General features: G+C 39.4%; 3 protein-coding genes and 2 non-coding genes across 5 annotated transcripts; all 5 read left to right on the forward strand.

Moving 5' to 3' along the window:
* Positions 1 to 1,622: 1,622 nt before the first annotated feature.
* On the forward strand, positions 1,623 to 3,025 carry LOC104922629 (hypothetical protein). The gene is made up of 5 exons (XM_010735510.3): positions 1,623 to 1,690; positions 1,763 to 1,815; positions 1,890 to 2,150; positions 2,305 to 2,860; positions 2,963 to 3,025. Exons 1-4 carry the CDS (start codon positions 1,665 to 1,667, stop codon positions 2,838 to 2,840), a joined length of 876 nt encoding a protein of 291 aa, XP_010733812.3. The 5' UTR covers positions 1,623 to 1,664; the 3' UTR covers positions 2,841 to 2,860; positions 2,963 to 3,025.
* A 1,198-nt stretch (positions 3,026 to 4,223) lies between these two features.
* On the forward strand, positions 4,224 to 4,295 carry trnaw-cca (transfer RNA tryptophan (anticodon CCA)). The gene has a single exon. It is a non-coding gene; the product is annotated as a tRNA-Trp (tRNA).
* Positions 4,296 to 5,443: 1,148 nt separating this feature from the next.
* trnaw-cca (transfer RNA tryptophan (anticodon CCA)) lies at positions 5,444 to 5,515 on the forward strand. Its single transcript has one exon. It is a non-coding gene; the product is annotated as a tRNA-Trp (tRNA).
* Positions 5,516 to 8,258: 2,743 nt separating this feature from the next.
* Positions 8,259 to 12,520, forward strand: smtnl1 (smoothelin-like 1). The gene is made up of 5 exons (XM_010735509.3): positions 8,259 to 8,557; positions 10,135 to 10,784; positions 10,874 to 10,988; positions 11,099 to 11,250; positions 12,114 to 12,520. Exons 1-5 carry the CDS (start codon positions 8,474 to 8,476, stop codon positions 12,499 to 12,501), a joined length of 1,389 nt encoding a protein of 462 aa, XP_010733811.3. The 5' UTR covers positions 8,259 to 8,473; the 3' UTR covers positions 12,502 to 12,520.
* Positions 12,521 to 14,092: 1,572 nt separating this feature from the next.
* On the forward strand, positions 14,093 to 20,108 carry LOC104922667 (zinc finger protein 135). The gene is made up of 4 exons (XM_010735553.3): positions 14,093 to 14,539; positions 16,856 to 16,956; positions 17,046 to 17,121; positions 18,486 to 20,108. The coding sequence occupies exons 1-4, from the start codon at positions 14,245 to 14,247 to the stop codon at positions 19,238 to 19,240; spliced, it is 1,227 nt and encodes a 408-aa protein (XP_010733855.3). The 5' UTR covers positions 14,093 to 14,244; the 3' UTR covers positions 19,241 to 20,108.
* The last annotated feature ends 466 nt before the right edge of the window (positions 20,109 to 20,574 follow it).

Consider the following 20,574-nt stretch of genomic DNA (forward strand, 5'->3'; position numbering starts at 1 on the left):
ATTTAGGATGAAACACTGAATGAATTCACACTTGGATTGTTTAGTGTGTTGGCGCCACCGTGTGACCATTTAATAAAATTACACTGCCTTTTGAAAGCGACAATATTATCTCTCATTAATAAAACATGTTTGATATTGAAATGTAATGATAAATAGACCCTACACTAGTGGTGGAGAGTAATTAAGTGTATTCTTTCAAGTACGGCACAGATTTCATAAACTGTTTTAGGTCATTTCAGACTTCACTACATCAATATTACAGCTAGATACAGTATTTGCAGATTAAGATTCTGTATAATTAATAAATAAAACATGTCAAGTGTAATTAATGATATGATTCCTATAGATGTCAACTCAACATTCCAACATCATCGCTTTACATTGGCCACAGGCCTACACTTAGTGCATAATGATTACTTCTGTTTGCAATGGAATAAAATAAAGAATATATTGAAGTGCTGCTACTTTTATCTGAATACTTTAGTTTTACCCAGATAATTTACATCTTCTGGAACATACAATGTGCTGTCTGAGCCACAGTGGCTGGATTGATTTCATTAAACTGATGTAAGAGAGAAGGCGTGACATATACAGGACCTACACTAGTTTAGGTTAGGTGATTTTGGAGGACAGGTCATATGATGCAGCGCTCTATCACTTTCCTTGGTCCTTGGTCACCTAGGGGTGTGTTTTGTGTCATTGCAGATTCCATCCAATCACCTTCCCTGCATCTCACGAAAGACACGCCACTGAACCAAAAATCTCAAATTTGGACTCATCAGACCAAAGTACAGAATTGCACTGTTTTTTGGTCCAATCAATTCTCTTCTACCTCTTGGTCCTTCTCACTAGTGGTTTCTTTGCAGGCCGTGAAGGCCTGACTTGAACAGTTGATGTAGATCTTTGAACTTTATGTCTTCAAGTAATGATGGACTGTCGTTTCTCTTTACTTAGCTGAGTAGTTCTTGCCACAATATGGATTACTACAGTTGAATAGGGCGATTGTCTGTATGCCAACACTGCCTCTAAACAATACAACTGATGGTCTGAAACATATTAAGGAGAGAAATCTCATTAATTTCTTTTTCTTTTTCTTTTTGACACAATACCACTTGTTAATTGAAAGTCTATCCAGGTGGGTATCTGACAAAGCTGACTGAGAGAGGAGAGAAGGGTACTCAAAGCTGCCGTCAAAGCCAAAAAGTTGTACTTTGAAGAATCTAAAATATAAACTTTATTTTTCTTTTCTGTTTACCACCTAATTTAGTCTGGTAAAACATAATAGTGTTACCCACACAGTTTAAAACATCTGGTTAAAGTCCAAACAAGTACAATGTTAAAATAAGTGACTGGATCAATGACTGAATCATTAGATTTCTACAAAGTGACAAATTGTGTCCAAACAAAGGAAAAGTAAACACAAATAAAATATAATTAATTTCTGCATTGAGCTTCTGCACAAACTGACACAAACTTTGCGAAGCCAAAAAATCTGTGCACCTGTGTTGTGGGAGACTAATTGCTTAAGGTTTATCCACCTATGGAGAGTCATTCACCAGCAGCTGTCTGTCGTTAACTCATTAAGATCTAATTGGTCAGGCCTTGTCTCTGACAGCATTTAAAACCCTTCACATTTGGGAAGGTATTCAGTCTTGGGTGTCATCATGATGGCGATACAGTTCATCTCAGGGTAAGTAGCTGACGGTCCTCTAAGTTGCCTGGTTGTTCTAAGCATGTGCTCATGTTGTCTTGTTTGTTTCAGGGCTTCCCTTTTTGCTTTGCTGATTGTTGATGTATGCTGCCGCCCTCTCAAAGGTAAAAGTATTATCCATTCTAGTGAAATGATGCATGTTTCAGTGTTTTATTAGGTTATATCCTTTCGTACTTAGGCGGTAATCCTGAACCATACTATGGAGGTTATGCAAACGCTGCTGACTTTAACCAGGGAGCACCCTCTGGCCAGTTTTCACCTGGAGCTGCTCCTAGTGGTGTCTCTGCATCTTATCAGCCTGCACTAGAGGAGCCTAGTTTCTCTCAGCCTGCTGTACACAGACAACCAGCAATGTCTGTTGGTAGTCCTTCTGCCCCTGTGTCAGGCCCAGGAGCTGCTCTCCAACACCCAGGAACTGCTAGCCAACCTGGCCCAAGAGGTAAATGCCTACTGCTTATGCAGTACTACAACTGGTAACAACTTAATATATAAATGTTTATGGCTAGCAAATATCTGCTTGGCCTGCTGCTTTAAGCAGCAATCTGATCATGAGGAGTCTGGTTTGGATTTATATCTTTTTTTTTTGTCCTCAGAAATTGCCTGGGCAGTAGCACCTCTGAGTTTCTTCTCTGGAAGTGATGAAGTGCCAACTGGCCTTCATGTTGCCTCCAGTAGCCCTGAGTATGTGAGTCCACCTCTCCCACCTCCTGGACCAATGTACCAAGCAGGAGAGTTGTCCCAGTATGAGCAAAACGTTGAGTATGGTGACTATCAGCATGAAACAGAGGATCAAGGCTACATGCCACCTCCCCCACCACCTATGCTAGTGTCATCTGAACAAAGCTACACAAGCCCACAAGGCTACACAAGCTTACCTCAACCACAGGCTAGAGGCTGGGGCCCATATCCTTACTACGACTACATGTTCCTGACCGGCCAGTATCCTCCAGGCACAGTCACTCACTCAAGCAGTAGCTATGAGCAGGGGCATGACAGCTGGCAAGACTCTCACTATGTGAGATACTACGACCAGGTTCCTCAACAGACTGAAACCTTCAGCCCTGACTTGGCAGCCCCACAGAGTATCAAGGCTCCTAGACAACCTGTGAAGAGTGCTGTGAAACATTGAATGGGGAAACTTGCACCCAGGTGAGTTAGCAAGCCCATTTGCTGAACAGCAGGTGGCTATGATACAGGCATGTGTTAATGATCTAGGTTTTACAACTTTCTAATGTTGCCTTTGTCTTTCAGGTTTGCCATCTTCAACTTGAACAAGGTTATTCTGAATTCAATAAAGATTTGTCAAATACTCTGGCTTTAAGTTTACTTGTCTGTGAAATGGCACCCTTGCAGAAGGTGGAATGTTTGTATGACAGATTGCAATGTGCAAACTTGCATTAGGGTTAAACTACTATGACAAGTTTGCTCATACAAGGGTCACCCTAGTCTTGAGCAGCATTTGAAAGTTAAGCACTCCAACTGAATTTTAACAATTGATGTCTGAAGTTTAACCAGAGGCTAACTTGACTGACTTTAGATACAGCCTAAAACACATGGTGTACTATCTAGCCCATTGACCTGTTGTGTCCTACACTTGAGCCAAATGGTAACATTTACCTCAGGAAATGGAATGGGCCAGCAAGTGATCTGGTTGAGAGTTCTAGAAACTTGCTACTTGGCACAGTGAAGACTGCATTAAGCTAAATGAACTTGACACTTGAACTTTCAGTACAATCTGGGAACTGGTGTTCAGACTTGGTGCTGTGTTCATCCCTTGGCATTAAACTGCTTTTGTAACTACTGCAGTTTAGTGACTCATACTTGCTCAGAATGCACTACATGGAGTTGTAACAGAAACTAACAGTCAAAGTATCGTGAATTATAAATTCACAAGGAATATTGATTAGAAATTGGGATGATTTCGCTTTGGTAATGGCAGGTAAAGTTTTCACCCCAGATGACGCCATAACATTAATGCTGTGGTACAAGTTCACTCAGTTGAGTGTGTATTGCCCAATAACCGGGGACATGTGGTGCAACAGTAACATGTTTGTTTCCTATCTGGTGGTTGTGTTCCATTGGCAATAGACTCTTACAGCATGGCAATGCCCCATTGAGGGTATATGTTCTGACATGACAATCGTGTGATTGAGCCCAACACGTTCAGTGCCACTAACACAAATAGTGGTCATACCTCTAAATTGGGATAACAGTAACTCCTTATGGACCTTGTAGCGTAATGGTAGCACTTCTGACTCGATCAGAAGTTTGTGTGTTCAGTTCACGTCAGGGTCAAACATCCTGTATCAATATCTCACTGTATTTATGTTCAGATAACCTAATTGGCCAATCAACAAATACTGAAGTTATTTCAATCATATCAAGCCTTATCTTCTGCAATGACAACATGCCAAGGGGTTGTGTATTTTAGCCCGTGAGTTCGGTGGCTTATGCCATATCCTCCCCTACACAAAGGTAGTGGTATAGCATTCCTCTACAGTAGCTGAAGCAGGACCTTGTGGCGCAATGGTAGCGCGTTTGACTCCAGATCAGAAGGTTGCGTGTTCAAATCATGTCAGGGTCAAACACTGTCAGTTAGTCTGTATACATTTATGATTGGACAATATGATGGGTTGAAATTTGAATCAATTGAAGGTGTATCTCCAACAACATCGTGATGGTGGTCTTGCTAAGGTGTCTTGTTGTTTCGGATGCTAAACTACGATGATGAGGAATGGACACCTACTACAATTTGTACTGAGAAAAAATAGTAGTGATGTGGAAGACTTATAACATATAGGTGTAGACTAGACAAGTGCAAAAGTCGAGGAATCAACACTAACACAGGACACAACAACAAAGACGACACTAACAGTGCTGTGCGTAGGGCACTGGAAGCTGGAGGGGGAACCAAAATGGCCCAATTATCATCATGTTATAAGAACAGTGTAATTTCCTTTGGGAGACAAGCGAGTGAGTGTGTGTGTGAATGAAGGAGCTGCAGGTTAGCAGTTAACAATGGTTAACAATAATAATTATGATGATCATAATGATTAATATTTTATTTAAATGTATTATCAATCCATTCTGTAATATCCATCATCAGTCTACTATAGGCAACATTTTCTCAAAACAATACATCATTGTTTGGTGCCCTGGCTCCCCCCATCACCCAGTGGTTTGTTCGAATAGACCAGTCAGATACACATCAACCCTAAAGCAATGAAAAAATGGCATCAAAAAGACAACAGAAAAGGAAAAAGAACCGCAAGCAACACAAAGCAATTACGCTTAGGGCACCAAATTAGCTAGCAGCAGCCCTGGTTGTGCAATATGGAAAAAATGTTGTTTTGTATGTTTGAAATAAAAAATTTAAAGGAAAGGAAAAAAGTTTAATGGGTTAAAATGTTGTGTTTTATATGTCTTTAAGATTGTGGTGGTTTAGGATAAACAAACTATGAGCACTAATTTACACAAAAATACCGGATGTATCAGAAATGACAGATTAAAACTCATATATGCAAATTGATATTTATTTATTTTAGGTTCTGTAATTAACACTCCAGTTTAAAAAATAAATTACAATTTCTGACAATTATTTAATGGTTCAGGCTTTACAGGGTAGTGTGAATCATATGTCTACACAACAACAACAACAACATGACTTTAGATAATGAGGGTCCAAGGTGTTTGGGATCAGTTAAAAACTGAACTTAATTTTTACCACCTCAGGACCTTGTGGCGCAATGGTAGCGCGTCTGACTCCAGATCAGAAGGCTGCGTGTTCAAATCACGTCAAGGTCAAACACTTGTATTCCAGTCTGAGTGCATTTATGATTGCAGTACCCAAACTTCAAAGGGTCCAGTTTTATATGACCACATCTGCTCAATGTTATACGATCTATACGTCTAAGGACGGCGTATCTACTGGAACTACAACATGACTCTTTATATAAAGAGTTTCTGAGGTGTTTGGAGCCAATTACAAACTGAACTTGTCTAAGAACTTAAATTAAATAATGTTGCCTAAAGGAAGTATATATAAGGTGAATAGAACTTTTGACTAACTTTGGATTCATCATTAACATTTCTAAACTAAAATCAATTAATCATGTCAACGTGACGAGTGTTTGTGTGATTTCATCCATATGGTTTCATGATAGTTGCTAAATCATACACAAATAGTAGTAGGCATCCCTCTTGTGTACCACATTGGTGAGCTGGTGACACTGGTGCAATGGTAGAGCGCCTGACTCCCGATCAGAAGGGTTGTGTGTTTAAATCACGTCAGGGTCAAACACCTTCTGTGCTTTATGATTGAGTAAGTGAATTTAAAGTTTAAAGAAGAGCACCATCGTGACAAACATTTGTGTTTTGCTCCAATGCTGAAACACAAGGAGTTGGATGATATCCCTCAAAATTGGCATTGCAGCAAACAGCTGTAGACATTGGGGTGCAATGGCAGTGTGTCTGCCTTTAGATCAGAAGGATATGTATTTAAATCATGTCAAGGTCAAACACCAGCAACTCTATGAGAATAAGCAACTAAAATAATGATCAGATAATGTGTTGGATCATTGAACCTCAAGGGTTCTATGCATATTGAAGTTATGTGAATAATATGTCAAATGTCGTTTTGTAAAACCAAACCTAGACCACACCCAAGTAGTGGTCGTAGTATGGCATCTCTATAAAGTGGCTGACCTTGCTTGTGATGAGAGACAGTGAAAACGATTACCTCATATTGAGATGTTCCCACTTTCATGCATAAGTTTATGAACAAGGAGGAATGGTTTACCACAACACATTATACAGTAAAGCATTCAAGGCAGCCTCTGTTGTAGACCTACGCACAAACATTCAGTTAATGGAGGAACTATGACTGGCATGAGGCACTCCACTCAGAGTAAAGACAATAATTTGAGATGATCCCTGAATAGTGGCAAGAATACCGACAACGATAACTACAGCAGATTTTACATGTGATCACTGACTCCGCCCATGGACACACACACACACACACAAACACACACACAAATAGTAAAACAAAAACACACTCATTGTTTCATCATAAATTACAGTTTTACATTTCTTAATAGTGTCAAGTCTTCTAATTTCACAAACATACAAAGTGCAAGTACAGATACATAGCAGTGCTTTAGTGATTGGGTGATATGAGCAGGAGGGAGTGGGACTGATACACAAGAAGGCGTTGACATATTTATAGCCCCCAAGACTTAAACAGAAGGGAGGAGAAGGATGTGGGGGGTCGGTGAAGATAATGACAGACAGAGTAGGAATAAAGATAGACTTTTATTTTTAAAACCATCTGTTTTGTGTTGAATGATACATTGTTCATCCAGGGTGACGTTGCAAAGTTGTGCTAGTCTTGTTTATCCATGTTTTGATTTTATAAGAATGAATGTCATTTGAACATTTTATGATATTTGTAGGACTGGAAAGTAGGAGGGCAAAAAGAGAAAGAAGAAAACCATTTGTTGAGAAGCTAAATAATGGTGGATAGTGAGAGTCAAATGGGAGGTCAGGTGAAGAAACAAACATGGAAAGACGAGACAATGTAACTATTAACTAACAGTTCCATTGACAAAAGATGGGAAAAGACGTTAGGTGACTCTAGGTAACTCCCAACACATAACTAGATTGGTGCAAGACAAGTACATACTGTTATTGTATATTGACTGACTCACTGGATGCTAATTTACAGCATCAAAGCTGCACTGAAAGCATTAAGGCAGACAGAGGGAGACATCAGGAGATACACAAGATCTTTACATCTCTTCCAATGAAAAGGTTTCTAATTTGGTGTTTCACAGTAGTTTCACATTTTGGGAAATGCACTTTCTTGTTTTCTTTTGTTAGTTACATGTTTTTCCTTTACACATAAAGCTAAAACTAGGTGATTGTTAGTTTATCTTAAGATAAAGACTGAAATCAAAGGGAAGCAGCTAGCCTCTGTTCAAGGATAAAAAAAATTTGCTGACCAGAAAGCTCACAAATTATATTGTTATCTTGTAATAATTTTGTTTGTTTAATCCAACCAGAGATGGGTTGTGTGCTGGGCTGTAACTCTGCCAAATGTAGGGCATTCCCAGGAAATTATTGTCCATGGCCAAGAAATAGTCTGGCACATTTCTGTAATGCATTAAACAAACTAGATAGATTAATTAGTGAGCTTTAGAGGTGCTGGTAGGCAGATTTTTTTATAATACTTGAACAGATCCAAACTCACGATTTCCTCTTGTTTGCATCTGCACCTCAAAACTGAATCCAAATTTAACATTTTATATTAAAAGCAAAAAAGAAGTACATGCATGTATATTATGTGTGTACAGCCACGGTTTCCACAGCAGACGCAGCTGTCTGGCCCGTTGGACTGCGCCTATGTCACTGCGACTCTATTTCAGGACCCTGTTGTCCGAAAGGTCAGATAAAGAAGCATAGGAATCCTTACAAAGCAAAGGGTGGGGGTGTCGGGTGAACGAGGTTGGAGGCGGATATTCACCACTGACAGTGTCTCCACAAACCAACACACACATCTCAAACAAGAGGCAGTGCTGACAGAGAGGGAAAGAAAGGCAGGCAGAGGGGCAGAGGAGAGTCGTGAGAGACACTAAGCTGGATTCACCTTTGACTGAATGAAAACTTTTTAGGGAAGACAGGAGGGATCAGTCTGAGGACATTAGTTTTAAAAAGTCTGAATTGACCTTTGATCCAGTGGATAAACAGAGATTTCTGGACATCATGGATGGAGAATCAGCCACCCAGGAGAAACCTGAATCCACAGAGATGACCAGTGAGACTGACACCAACAACAACAACAACCAGGTTTGTTTGTTTGTTTACATGTTTTATTCAATTGCTGTAAAAGATTTTACTTTTGTAAAAACCCACAATGGGTGGTGTTAAGATCCGTACCAGGAATAGGCTGTAGGAGTATTTGTGAGCATGGCAGGTGTTTTGTTTGGACAGCAGGGCAGGAAAGGCTGTGCTACACCTGTTCTTAATCCTGGATAACATAACATAACAGTCAGGGTCACACAAGTTATACAAAGTAATGCTCACACACAAGCACACACAGCTGCAAGGCCTGACCTGATGTAGGTCATAAAACTGATATTTTACTGGATAAACAGCATTTACAATATTATCAATCTGTAAAATAAAAATGAGGTAGGTTAATAGGTAGGTTAATAATTCAAAAGTATTGTAGGCCTATTTACACAGAGATTACCATCAGATTAATTAATAGCACCCATGTCATAGGGAAGCACTTCGTGTGATATTTAAGTGTAGAGACCCAAAGGGGTTTTGATTTTTGATTAGTTGGGGATTTAAAACACTTTCATTAAGTTGACCTGTGTTTCAGGTTCAGCTGTGATTTAGAAACTACAAATATTTTCCATCTGGGAGATTAAACCTCACAGCCTGTATTCAAATAAATGAGATACTCAACAAATCCCAGAGTAGAGCTTCAGGTCTCACGTTACATTATGCTATTCAGTACAAGGACCATGATATCCCTAGAGTAAAGCGTGGACACTAATTTTAGTACATCTTACATCATGTTACTTTTTTTAAACAGAAGTCATGTTCTTAATCATTTAAACGAGATGGTCACCAGATTAATTTCATCTTGAAGGGGAGTGAAGTTTAAAATGACCCAAAACAGAAACATAACAACATAATTTACACTCATGTATGTCCTTTAATATATTGATACAAATAATGTTTATCATCAGCAGTGTGTGAAAATAGTAAATATCTCACAGTTTAACCCATGGTGAAAGTAAATTGGGTTCCCCTAATGGGTCTGTCAGGTGTATTAAAATGAAATGATCTGACACAGTGATGAGAGAACAGATGATGTAGAGCTTCTCTGGGTTTGTTCAGTAAATATATTTAATGCCAGATTTGTCATCAACATGTATAGAAATGACACTACAAGTGAGTATCCACACACCATCCAAGTAAAGTTGTCTCGATATATTGGCCGAGTCCTAGGAATAGTAATAATAATAGAAATTGTAATAATAATAATAATAATAATAGTAATAATAATTTGTGGGAAAAAACGTTCAATTGTCTTGTTTTTTTCTCAACAGATTAAAGCTCAATTATCAGAGATGGTTTAGTTGTTAACATTTCACCAAAGTATAGAATTTCAGTCACGTGATACAAGAGAGGTTTTATTAAATTTCAATTTGCTTTAGAAGCAAATTTCAAATTTTGCCAAGAGTCATAATTGTCAACAGAGTGCAGGTTAAACATAGATGTCCAAGTGTGAGTTTAACATATCTACAGAAATCTGTGATGATGCACAACCATGCTTTGTAACTTGTTTATCTGATTGAATATCATATAAAAACTCTCATTACTACTATTTTATGTTGCTTGTCCTCCAGAGTGATGAGCCAGAGCTGGGGGAGAGTAAAGACCCAGAGAGCAAGACTCCAACAGAGGAGACAGCAGGAGGTCAGGGGGTAAAGGAGGAGGAAGAGGAGGGTTCGGTACCAGAACAAGGAGGTGACGAAGAGGCGAGCACTGGAGACACTGATGAGCCCCAGACTACTGCGTCAGAGCATGCTGAAGGTGACGCTGAAGAAGCCGGACACAATAAAGATAAAGTCTCTGCAGATGTTGACGTGAAAGATCCTGAAACAACGAGTGGGCCAAAAGATGGGGAGGGAAAGAGAGAGAAGGACATGGAGGGTGAGAAGGTAGAAGAAGTGAAGAGTTGTGAGACTGGGAGAGATGGAGAGGAGATGAAGGAGAAAGAGAAAGAGAAGAGTAAAACAGAGGAAAAGGCAAAAGAAGTAGAAAAGGATGTGAATGAAAATGCAGCAAAAGCAGCAGAGAAGACCAAAAAAGTCAAGGAAATGGACGCAGAGACGAAAGACAAAGGAAAGATGAAGGAGGCAGAAAAGCAAGGGAAACCTAAAAGAAAGAGTGGTCCTCCTTCCTCTTCTCTCTCTCGACCGAGACCCTCTGCACGCTCCATTAGAGCAGCCGCTAAAAACGACATCATTGCCAAGTTTCAACAAGGTGCACCAGAGTAAGTCACAGACACACGATATACCTTAAATAGGTTTAAAGAGTGGCAATAAAATATGGTTTGATAAAGGAATATTGTGACATTTTTAGGACACCAATACCCCGCAACTTCAAGATTCAGAAGTCATCTACAGCTTTGGCTACAGGAGCTTCAATCAAACAGAAGATGCTTCAGTGGTGTCGCAGCAAGACTCGCAATTATGAGGTAAGTTTAACATGTAATCACCAGACGCACCAAATTTGGAGATCTGTCATCTAAAATTGGGAACAGATGACTTCCAAAATAAACCTACGGATGTGTTTTGCTCCTCTTAGGGTGTCAACATAGAAAACTTCTCATCATCCTGGTGTGATGGGCTGGCCTTCTGTGCCCTGATTCATCGTTTCTTTCCTGATGCTTTTGACTACAGCTCCTTAAATGCAAAGGAGAGGGAGAAAAACTTCACCCTGGCTTTCCAAACAGCAGAGTATGGACTATTTAAATATCTCTTCTTCTTTTCTTCCCTTGGTTCAGTTCAGATGTTTATCGTCACCACCACAGGACAGCATAAAAAGATAAAACACAATAACCACAATATGTTTTGTTACTAAGCACACAATACATAACACAATAAAATAGCCAAGTAGGCTAATAAAAGCAAAGACTGCAACAGTAAGAAAAGGGATTACTGAGTACTGAATTGTGCTGAGAGCCATGCAACACTTTCTAGTGTATCGGATTAAGGTGGCTATGATCAATATTTCTACAATGTGAAAACAGAGAATTATCTGCAGCTCATCTCAGCTTTACAGAGTTTCAGCTCATTGTTTATCTGTCTGGCTTCATTTAGAGTGTAAAATACAAAAAACCAAAACAAACACTCCACACAATGTGTCCAGCACCAAACAGCAGACAGACACAGTTATAAACTAGGTGGTAGCATTTAGGAGATATAGAGCCAGAAATTACCCTGAGAAACTGGCAGAGACCAAAAGATTGCATTCTTCACTCCAACTAAATGAATATTTTGCCCCGTAACTGCAGACGCATGTTCACCATTTCAACTTACTAGCTGATGATATGTTAATATTCAGTCCACAACTTGTTTCCTGTGCCTCCATGTGGCCAGAAAAATCAGATTATTGCTTATTGCACATGAGCTAAATAAAAACACTCAATTTTCTCAAACCTACATTTGGAAAATATGTCAAATTCTTTAAAGGACAGTTGGCTCAAGTTGGCACAGTCAGGACTGTCGCCCCTACATAAGTAGTTGCTATGTGTCTCTGTTCTCACTTCAGTTCTCTCCTTTTCTTTCCTCTGTCCCCCTGTCCCCTCACTCCCTGACAGGTCCCTGGCTGACTGCTGCCCTCTGCTGGAAGTGGGTGACATGCTCATGATGGGTAACAACCCGGACCCAATGTGTGTGTTCACATATGTCCAGTCCCTCTGCCACAGTCTCTCCAAAATAGAGAAAGCGAGGAAGGACAAAGAAAATGAGAAGAAAGACAAGGCTGGTGATGAGGGAGAAGAAAAAGAGACGGGAGAAGCTGTGGCAGAGGAGGAGGTGTCCCAGGAGAAGGATGAGGGAGAGTCTGCAGAGAATGGAACGATGGAGAGCCGAGAGGAGAAACTGGGAAATGTTACAGAGACAGAGGGAACTGTAGAGGAGGAAAACGCACCAAACAGCTGTGAAATGGAAACAGATGAAGGAGTGTTAGTCGAGGCAGAGTCCTAGAAAAAATCCTGACAACAAACAGAAAGACTGAAAAGACCAAAAAGAGTGTTGATGGTTGTGGTTTTACAATGAGTAAGTCTTAGTTTGGTGTTGGATTGATGACTGGAACGATAAAGAGGCACAACAGGCTGACTCTCAACGTGATGTTACAGTTAGCTGTATGTTTGAAAGTATACTATGCTGTGTTATATATATATATTTTCATTCACTGCCGTGTTGTATATGTTTGATTTGTGCACATAAAGAAGTACTGTTCTGTCCATCCATTTGCTGCGTGTTAATAGAAAAACATCATTAAATGATAGACTTGAAAAATGTCTCTGTGGAAAGAATGTTGAATGGCAACAGTATAGATGGAGCAACAGGTTGAGTAGTTAACATATTATTACTAGTTATGTATCTTCTATAGACATTGATGCAGGAGCTGTTGTTCAGCATATATACAGTGCATACAATAAACACAAATACTACACATGCTAAGGGAATAATACTTGGTACACAAGTGCCCCATGAGGAAGTACTCTGCACATTAAAAAACTGAATTAATAGCACTAGCATGTGATCAGTTATTAAGCACTTTAGTTGTTGGTCAGTCCTGAATTGTGGGATCTTGTCATGATCACTTGTACTTCTTCATAAAAAAGCAAGTTTTACTTATATAGGTTAGTATATAGAGTGATGTTGTATACAGTATTTAGTGGGAAATGAGACGGAACCACATCATATCACGTTATTTTTATTTGACAAATGCTTTTGTCAAAAGTGGCTTATAACAGGTTGGACATCCCCTAAGTGATGGTGTCTTGATCAAATAATCCTCTTGTTTACATTGCAAAGCCTTATGTGGAAGGAACAGGATGCACAAGCAAGATGAACAGGATGAAGTACAGTGCGACAACGCTGTAGATGGATGGCAGCTGAATGAGGCGACAGGTTGAGAGACAGTGCAATCGTACACTTTAAGTATAACACAATGAAAACTTAAAGGGTTAAAATCTACTGTGTGGGTTAAAGGTTTGGCCTGAAAAGACTTTACTCAAATCTTATTCTAAATGAATGAACACCACTGAACACCACTACATTACTACTCTACTGCAGTAATAAAGCTATGATTGTTGTGTGTTGTTTAAGGGACAATCTGGAAAGGGTTCAAATGAATAGTGATGCATAGGCTTTTAAATTATATGTACAATCAATTGAAAATAAGAATTATTATGTTTTTGTTAGCTTAGCATGAACTTTTTGATGCTGTGGGTCCTCCTACATGGAGTCCGCCATGTTGGACAGTCATGTTCCTACATAAGCCCAGGAGGGACAAACTAAACACTGACTCGACATAGGGCGTTTTTCTCACAGTTTGTAGGTCTTGGAAAGCGTTACATATTTTTACAATCTGTATTATACGCTGCTAGATGCCCTTAAATCCTACACACTGAAGCAACAGATGACAAAAGTTTACAGAGGTTAAATGCTGGATGAATTTAATTGTACATTGTTTTGTTTAATCTCTATCTATCTATAGATAATTGATTATAAATACTTTATAATTTGATTGATAATTAATGGCTGTTTTTGTCTTTTCTTGAGCAGAATACCAACCAAAGGTGCGCACGCTTTCTCTGCGTTACGGTAACCAGCGACATGCTACCGGAAGAGCCTTTGTGTTGTTCCCTTTGTGAGCTAACTGTCTGACTGTGTTGCGCTTTTTCTTCAAACTATTTCTCTGCGGCGGCAGCGTCAAACATGTCTGCAGACATGCCACCGGGCAGTCTGAACCTGGAGTCCCAGCTTCTGTCCATAATGGACGTGCTGGTGAAGGCGGCGGTGACCGAAATCAGTCAGCTGTTCTCGGAGAGCTCGGCGTCTCTCCGCCTGCATCTGACCCAGAGCCTGAAGGAAAACGAGAGCCTGAGGATGAGGATGAAGGTGATGAGGAGCGAGCTCTTCTCCCTCAGGCTGCAGACCAGGACGAACCGGCCGGCCAGCCGCTTCACCCCGAGCAGAGCAAACATCCCCAAACCACGAGCCAGATCACAAGGTAACAAGTACTTTCACCGTGAAAATACTTACTCGAGTAACAAGTAACGCTCCTCCTCCTCCTCCTGAAGTTCAAAGCCACAGCCAGTTACTTTAACAGTTATAAGTAATGATAATATGATAATAAACTATTAATAAATCGCGGCAGCTCCATGTCACGTGAGTCAAACATCATCCACATTTTGCCCTCGAGCCATGAAGTTTATGAAATATTTCATCTGATCTGTTTAATCCATTTAATTTAATCTGATCTGATTGACCTGTCATGTTTAAATGTATTATAACTTAGTTTAATAAAGTTAACAAATTATTAAGGATATTTGCTCCCATAAGTTATTTGTATATAATCTGCCCTTAACCACTGCCCACATTGTTTATCTGCACATACTCTGCACATAATTATCTGTACATATTATGCACATAGCAATACACACCTTACACCTTTGCACTACTGTAAATACTGCATTTAACTGTATATATCTCTATTTTGCACTTCTGATTAGATGCTAAACTGCATTTCGTTGCCTTGTATTTATACATGAGTAATGACAATAAAGTTGAATCTAATCAAAAAAATCTAATTTAAAGTGTGTGTGTGTGTGTGTAGGATAGGAAGTAATACAAGTGAAACCTGTGTGCCAAGTATTCTTTCCTCTATGTCCTGGATGTAAAACTAGTTCAGTCAGATTTAAATAAATCTCTGCCTCAACTGTGAGTCAGTTACATCATTTTAATTCCTCACAAATTAATTAAGATTAAGAATAATACATCTATCTTTAACTAATGACTGCTCCAAACAAATGGTCATATTGGTCAAAGCTCCGTTATATCTACGAGAACTTATTATTCTGTATGTTAATTATTATTAATATATTATTACTGGTTAAATATATGTTTTATATACACTAACACAGGAGCTGAAATTATTTGTCAAATAATCACTTAGGTCAGTGTTTCTCAGACATTTCAGAAAACCTCTTAAACCACTATTATGACCGACATTAAAAACTGTAGTGTAGGCTGACCCTTTCCAGCTGCAGACAGTCCACACAGGAGGCAGGTTTATTAATAATAGGAAGATTATTTATTGTTGGTTGTTGAATCCTGAATGAAGCCGGTTCAAGAACCAGAGCTAATTTATTGAAAAGCGGTACTCCTGATCCGCACTTCTATTCCTGATTTCTCACATTTGGAGAGAGTTTTTTCACCTTCCCTCACTTTCTTTTTGTCACGTCTGAGCTCATGTATGCGTCGAACAGACAAGAATGTGGCTACTTGGCAGGATATTGAAACCAAACATTTCAAGAAATGCAAAATATTATTTTAAATTACCTCACAGTGACCCCATAGTTTATTTTCATCAGAAACTTTGTAGTATTTTGTTAGTATGATATGTTTTTAGATTTATTTATTTCATTAAAAAAAGAAAATCAGAGCTTCCTCCAAGAACCACTACAGGGCTCATACTACAGTTTGAGAAACAGTAGTTTAGGGGATTGATGAAAAATTGCTACTATTTTAATGATGAAGATGATGATTCACTGATTGCAGTTTCTCTCTGTTTTTATCATTGTGAAAAATTCAAACATAGAACAACTTTATTAATCCCACATAAATGTGGAAGAGCCGTTAAATAGTTGATAAATAAACTACAAAAGAACAAGATAAAAAATAGTTAAAAAGCCAGACAGGATCAGACAAAAATAGATTTTAAAAAACACCATTAAAAAAATAAATATAACCTGGATATCTTCAGATTTCTGACGTTTCAAGTTGTCGCCTTGAAGCTGCGATAGACATGTACCACTACCTGTCAACATTTTAAATACATGTTAAAGAAATGATACTTGCTGCCTGTGTGCTCCATGATGAAGTGCTTAAAATATTAAAAAATACAATTAATAACACTACCATGTGATTAGTTAATACTTAAATGCCATGGGTAACAGAGTAAATTAAATTTTTTTCTCTTGATTCCTCGGATTCTGTCATAATCACCCGTATTTTTCAAGAACATTTTACTTTTATAAGTTTATAATTGTATAGAGTTGTATAACATGATATGTATATTATATTCTGTTTGGCTAAAGTAACTTACAACAAGTTGTTTTGGATTCCCACTCAGCTGCTGATCAAGTAAATCCCCTTTTAATTGCAAGGCCTTGCACTTGAGTCAGTGCAACAGATGAGCTGTTACTATTTTGTTGTTTATGTGCATTTATTTTATATTCCTGCTGTTGTAGATAGTGATAATACACCCCACCTTCTCATTTATCACCATCAGTGGTCCTGATATCGTGTTGTTCCTTCCCTCTAGTTGTCGTTAAGCCACCAGTGGCTCAAAAGACTGTTGGGGAAGCTGCTTCTATTTCTGTACAATCAGAGAACAAGACTTCCTCTACTGCCACTCAAGCGAAGGTAATCACATACAGGATGTGTACTTTGACTAACTAACTAGTTTTGTTTGAACTTTTGTTTGCTCATGCAAATGTATTCTTGCTTGTTAGTGTGCAGATGTGGAGAGCCCGGATGTCATCCTGATCAAAGATGAAGACGACGTTGGAGGATGTGAGCCAGTTGTTGGTGAGCAAGCTGTTTTTAATCATGTAATACCTGATTGTTAATAAGCTCTCTGGAGCTGATGGAAAATCTGAGTACTAAAAGCACTAAAAGCATGTCCTCGATCGATTGGTTAGATCCCATTAAAGGTCCAGTGTGCAGGATTTAGCAGCAACTAGCAGTTTCCAACCCTGTCGCCTCATCCTCTCCTTGTAGGCATGAAGGACAAACTACAGTGGCCGGGAAATGCATGGAGAATGTGAATATCTAGAACCAGTGTTTAGTTTGTCCATTCTGGGCTACTGTAGAAACATGGTGGTTCAATGTGGCAGACGACAGTGTCTGTAGATATAACATACTCATTTTAAGGTAATAAAAACATAATTATTGTTATCTTCAGGTGATTAGACACTAATGAGTGTAGTTATGAATATTATATTCTGTAAATGAAACTCTCTAAATCTTACACACTGGACCTTTTTAGGATTTTAAAATCAGCAAAGAATCAATCAAAAGCTGCTGACTTCACGTGACGGGCCACGTTCTCTGTAATGAAGAAATATGTCAACAAATTGTAAAGGCGTGACTCTTGTTGTTGACGTTGGGACAAAGCCATATATGATACGAGACAGTGGCTACTCAGGTAATAATTAAGATTATTGTTAATACAAACTCCATGCTGGTTCAGTCTTTTCAGGAAATGTGTTGACAAATGATGACTAAGAAGGGAAAGAATCATGCGGTGCACAGTGCGACAAGGACGTGTGAGTGCAGTTATAAGTACTGTGACAGTACTAGAGGGGACAGATTTAGCATGTCCAGTTTTGGTAGTGTTAGGAGAGGAGGTCCCCTCTGAAGAGCTGCTTCTTTAAGAGTTTTTTAAAGATAGAGAGAGACGCCGCTGATCTGGTATGAAGTGGTAACACGTTCCACCAACGTGAAACAACAGACAAGAAGAGTCTGGATTGTCTAGGGTGAACCGTGGGCAAAATAAACTTTTTAAACATATGTGTGACTGTCACAGCTGAAAGGGTGTCAAGACTTGATAAGACATTAATGCTGCCTCAGACAGATCATCACTAAAAAATCAAAATATATTATTTTTATATATGAATTATACTCGATATCTGGTGTTGTTATTTTAAGGTAAATATCGAGGCTTTCTTTTTGTATATTGGAGCATGCACTTAGATGTCAGTGAGTAAGCTTTCAGGGTGACTACTGTTTTAACTTTAGGTCAGCACTTGACAGACATACATAGATATTGCTGCAGATACCTTTGGCATCTTTATACAGGAATAGTTTGATGTGTAAATCACATTCTACAAAACTTTCATACACGCGAGCCCTGATTTATTTTGTCTGATTTGTGTGGTTTGTCTTTTTAGGTCAGGATGACTTTGGAAACCAAAGTACACACGGCGATGTTGACACAGAGTCTTCCTGCATGACAGGTAATCACGAGGAGCTAAGAATCGTGAGTGTTCACGGACGAGGGGAAGGGCCTCTGCAGGACACAAGCAACACTCTCTTCACCGCCTCTGAACTCCAAGCTTTTAGCTCTCTGTCTCCTGACCACAGTATCTCCCATGACAGTCTCCTGAATTTCACCACCGGTGCCAACGACAGAGCACAGATGAGAGGGATGCAGGACAACAGTGGTGGACTGGCAATAAACAGCCAAACCACCCAAATGGCTTCAATAAAAACATCAGTAGTAGGAGCTGATGTCGGGCACCCAAGTCATGTCAACCAGTTCTCCCAGCAGCAGAACGTCTTCCCTCACGTCATCAGCAAAACTCTGGACTGCAGCTTCTGTGGCGAGCACTTCCTCAGCCGGGAAGATCTGATTACACACCGGGCGACTCACACTGGCGAGTCACCCATTCCTTGTTCCTTTTGCGGCAAGTCATTCGTCAATAAGACAACTCTGACCATCCACATGCGCATCCACACCGGGGAGAAGCCGTACGCTTGCATGCAGTGTGGGAAACGCTTCACGCAGAACGGCAGCCTGAAGATCCACCTGAGGACTCACTCTGGGGAAAAGCCGTACACCTGCAATCAGTGCACCGCCAGCTTCAACAACCCGAGCAACCTGCGCAGGCACATGATCACACACAACAGTAACGGAGTGCTCTGACGAGAGGGCATTATTTTTACATTGTGTATTTGGGGAAGATGTGTTTCCTGTGGCAGTATCTCATAGTCTTGTCCTTTTTGTGTCTCTAGTTTTGCCTTAGCACAGTGAATGTTGTTATGGGTCAAATGTACTCACGAGTACACCAATGTATATCTTGACAGCTTCCCAGTAAATCAAACTGTTGTGGACACAAACAAGTATGATCTCTGAAAACCAGCAATAAGGAAACTAAACTGCCTTTTAAAACTGTATTCTGTGGCTCAAAGAAGTTCATTTTTTAAATACTTTTTAAACGTCTCATTATGCTTTCATTCCCCGAATATGCACACACACACACAGGTCCATACATTGACACGACCAGCCCTGCATATTATACAACTGTAGCTCAGTGCTATATAAATAATCACTGTGTCAACAACACTCATTATTAGTGATTCTCACAGTCGCCGTATTGATTTATCTTGCAGCATGAATGCTTGTTAGCCGTACCAGTGGGAATCTTTAGCACTGTTACTGTTACAGGAATCTTTCCTAATGTTACTGGAGTAAAAACCTTTATGGGAGAGAAGTTGATGAATGATGCAGATTTAGATACTGAATTTATGAATTACATATGTTTGTATGGTTTACTATATAGTATGCTGCATACCTGGCATTAGCAGAGGGCATTTTACTTTTGTTTTATTTGTGCGTTTAATATTAAAAACAAATCTACCTCCAGTATTATCTCTGTTGAAGCTCTGTTTTCCTCTTTTTGTACTTCCTGGATAGTTTCAGACGAGGCAATAATCATCTTAGCGTGGATTTTTGTCTGTGGTTTTTGTAATCTAGATGTAAAAACAATATGAATAAATATTGATTTTCACAAGTCTCTATCATTTTACACCTCTAGAGAGCAGCATTGTTTTTGTTCCGAGTTATTGTGACTCAGGTTTACTCATACTGTAGCACTGTGGGGGGACTCTTAAGGAAACTGGGGGAAATTCCTTGCATTGTTCCTCTTTCCACCCTGCCCACACTTCATTTATTTATCAGGCTTCTGCTTTGTTTGACTTTGACTCCAACCGAAGCTCATCAAATTCAAGAAATATTCGAGTAAAAGTTCAACAATTACCACAAATGCTGTAAGATTAAGATGAAAGAAATGCAGTGTAACTTTGGAGTGGTGCTTCAGAGTTTAGTCATTCAATGAATAGTGCAGTGGCCATACATCTTCTGGGAATCAAGTAATTACAGGAGCTCTTTTACATCAAACTTGAATGATGAGGCACATGCGTAGGATGTGATGGTCACTTGTAGTGGTTTTCTGTGCCAATAGTTTTGTCGGGTCGGTG

This window comes from Larimichthys crocea, chromosome I, assembly GCF_000972845.2.
Source record: "Larimichthys crocea isolate SSNF chromosome I, L_crocea_2.0, whole genome shotgun sequence".
NCBI classification, from domain to species: Eukaryota; Metazoa; Chordata; class Actinopteri; family Sciaenidae; genus Larimichthys; species Larimichthys crocea.

Coding starts and splice junctions, on each gene's coding strand:
- LOC104922629 (XM_010735510.3), top strand. CDS start 1,665: ATGATGGCGATACAGTTCATCTCAGG. Junction 1,691..1,762: donor GCGATACAGTTCATCTCAGG/GTAAGTAGCTGA, acceptor TGTTTGTTTCAG/GGCTTCCCTTTTTGCTTTGC. Junction 1,816..1,889: donor ATGCTGCCGCCCTCTCAAAG/GTAAAAGTATTA, acceptor TTTCGTACTTAG/GCGGTAATCCTGAACCATAC.
- smtnl1 (XM_010735509.3), top strand. CDS start 8,474: ATGGATGGAGAATCAGCCACCCAGGAGAAACCTGAATCCACAGAGATG. Junction 8,558..10,134: donor CCAACAACAACAACAACCAG/GTTTGTTTGTTT, acceptor CTTGTCCTCCAG/AGTGATGAGCCAGAGCTGGG. Junction 11,251..12,113: donor CTGGCTTTCCAAACAGCAGA/GTATGGACTATT, acceptor ACTCCCTGACAG/GTCCCTGGCTGACTGCTGCC.
- LOC104922667 (XM_010735553.3), top strand. CDS start 14,245: ATGTCTGCAGACATGCCACCGGGCAGTCTGAACCTGGAGTCCCAGCTT. Junction 16,957..17,045: donor CTACTGCCACTCAAGCGAAG/GTAATCACATAC, acceptor CTTGCTTGTTAG/TGTGCAGATGTGGAGAGCCC. Junction 17,122..18,485: donor AGGATGTGAGCCAGTTGTTG/GTGAGCAAGCTG, acceptor TTGTCTTTTTAG/GTCAGGATGACTTTGGAAAC.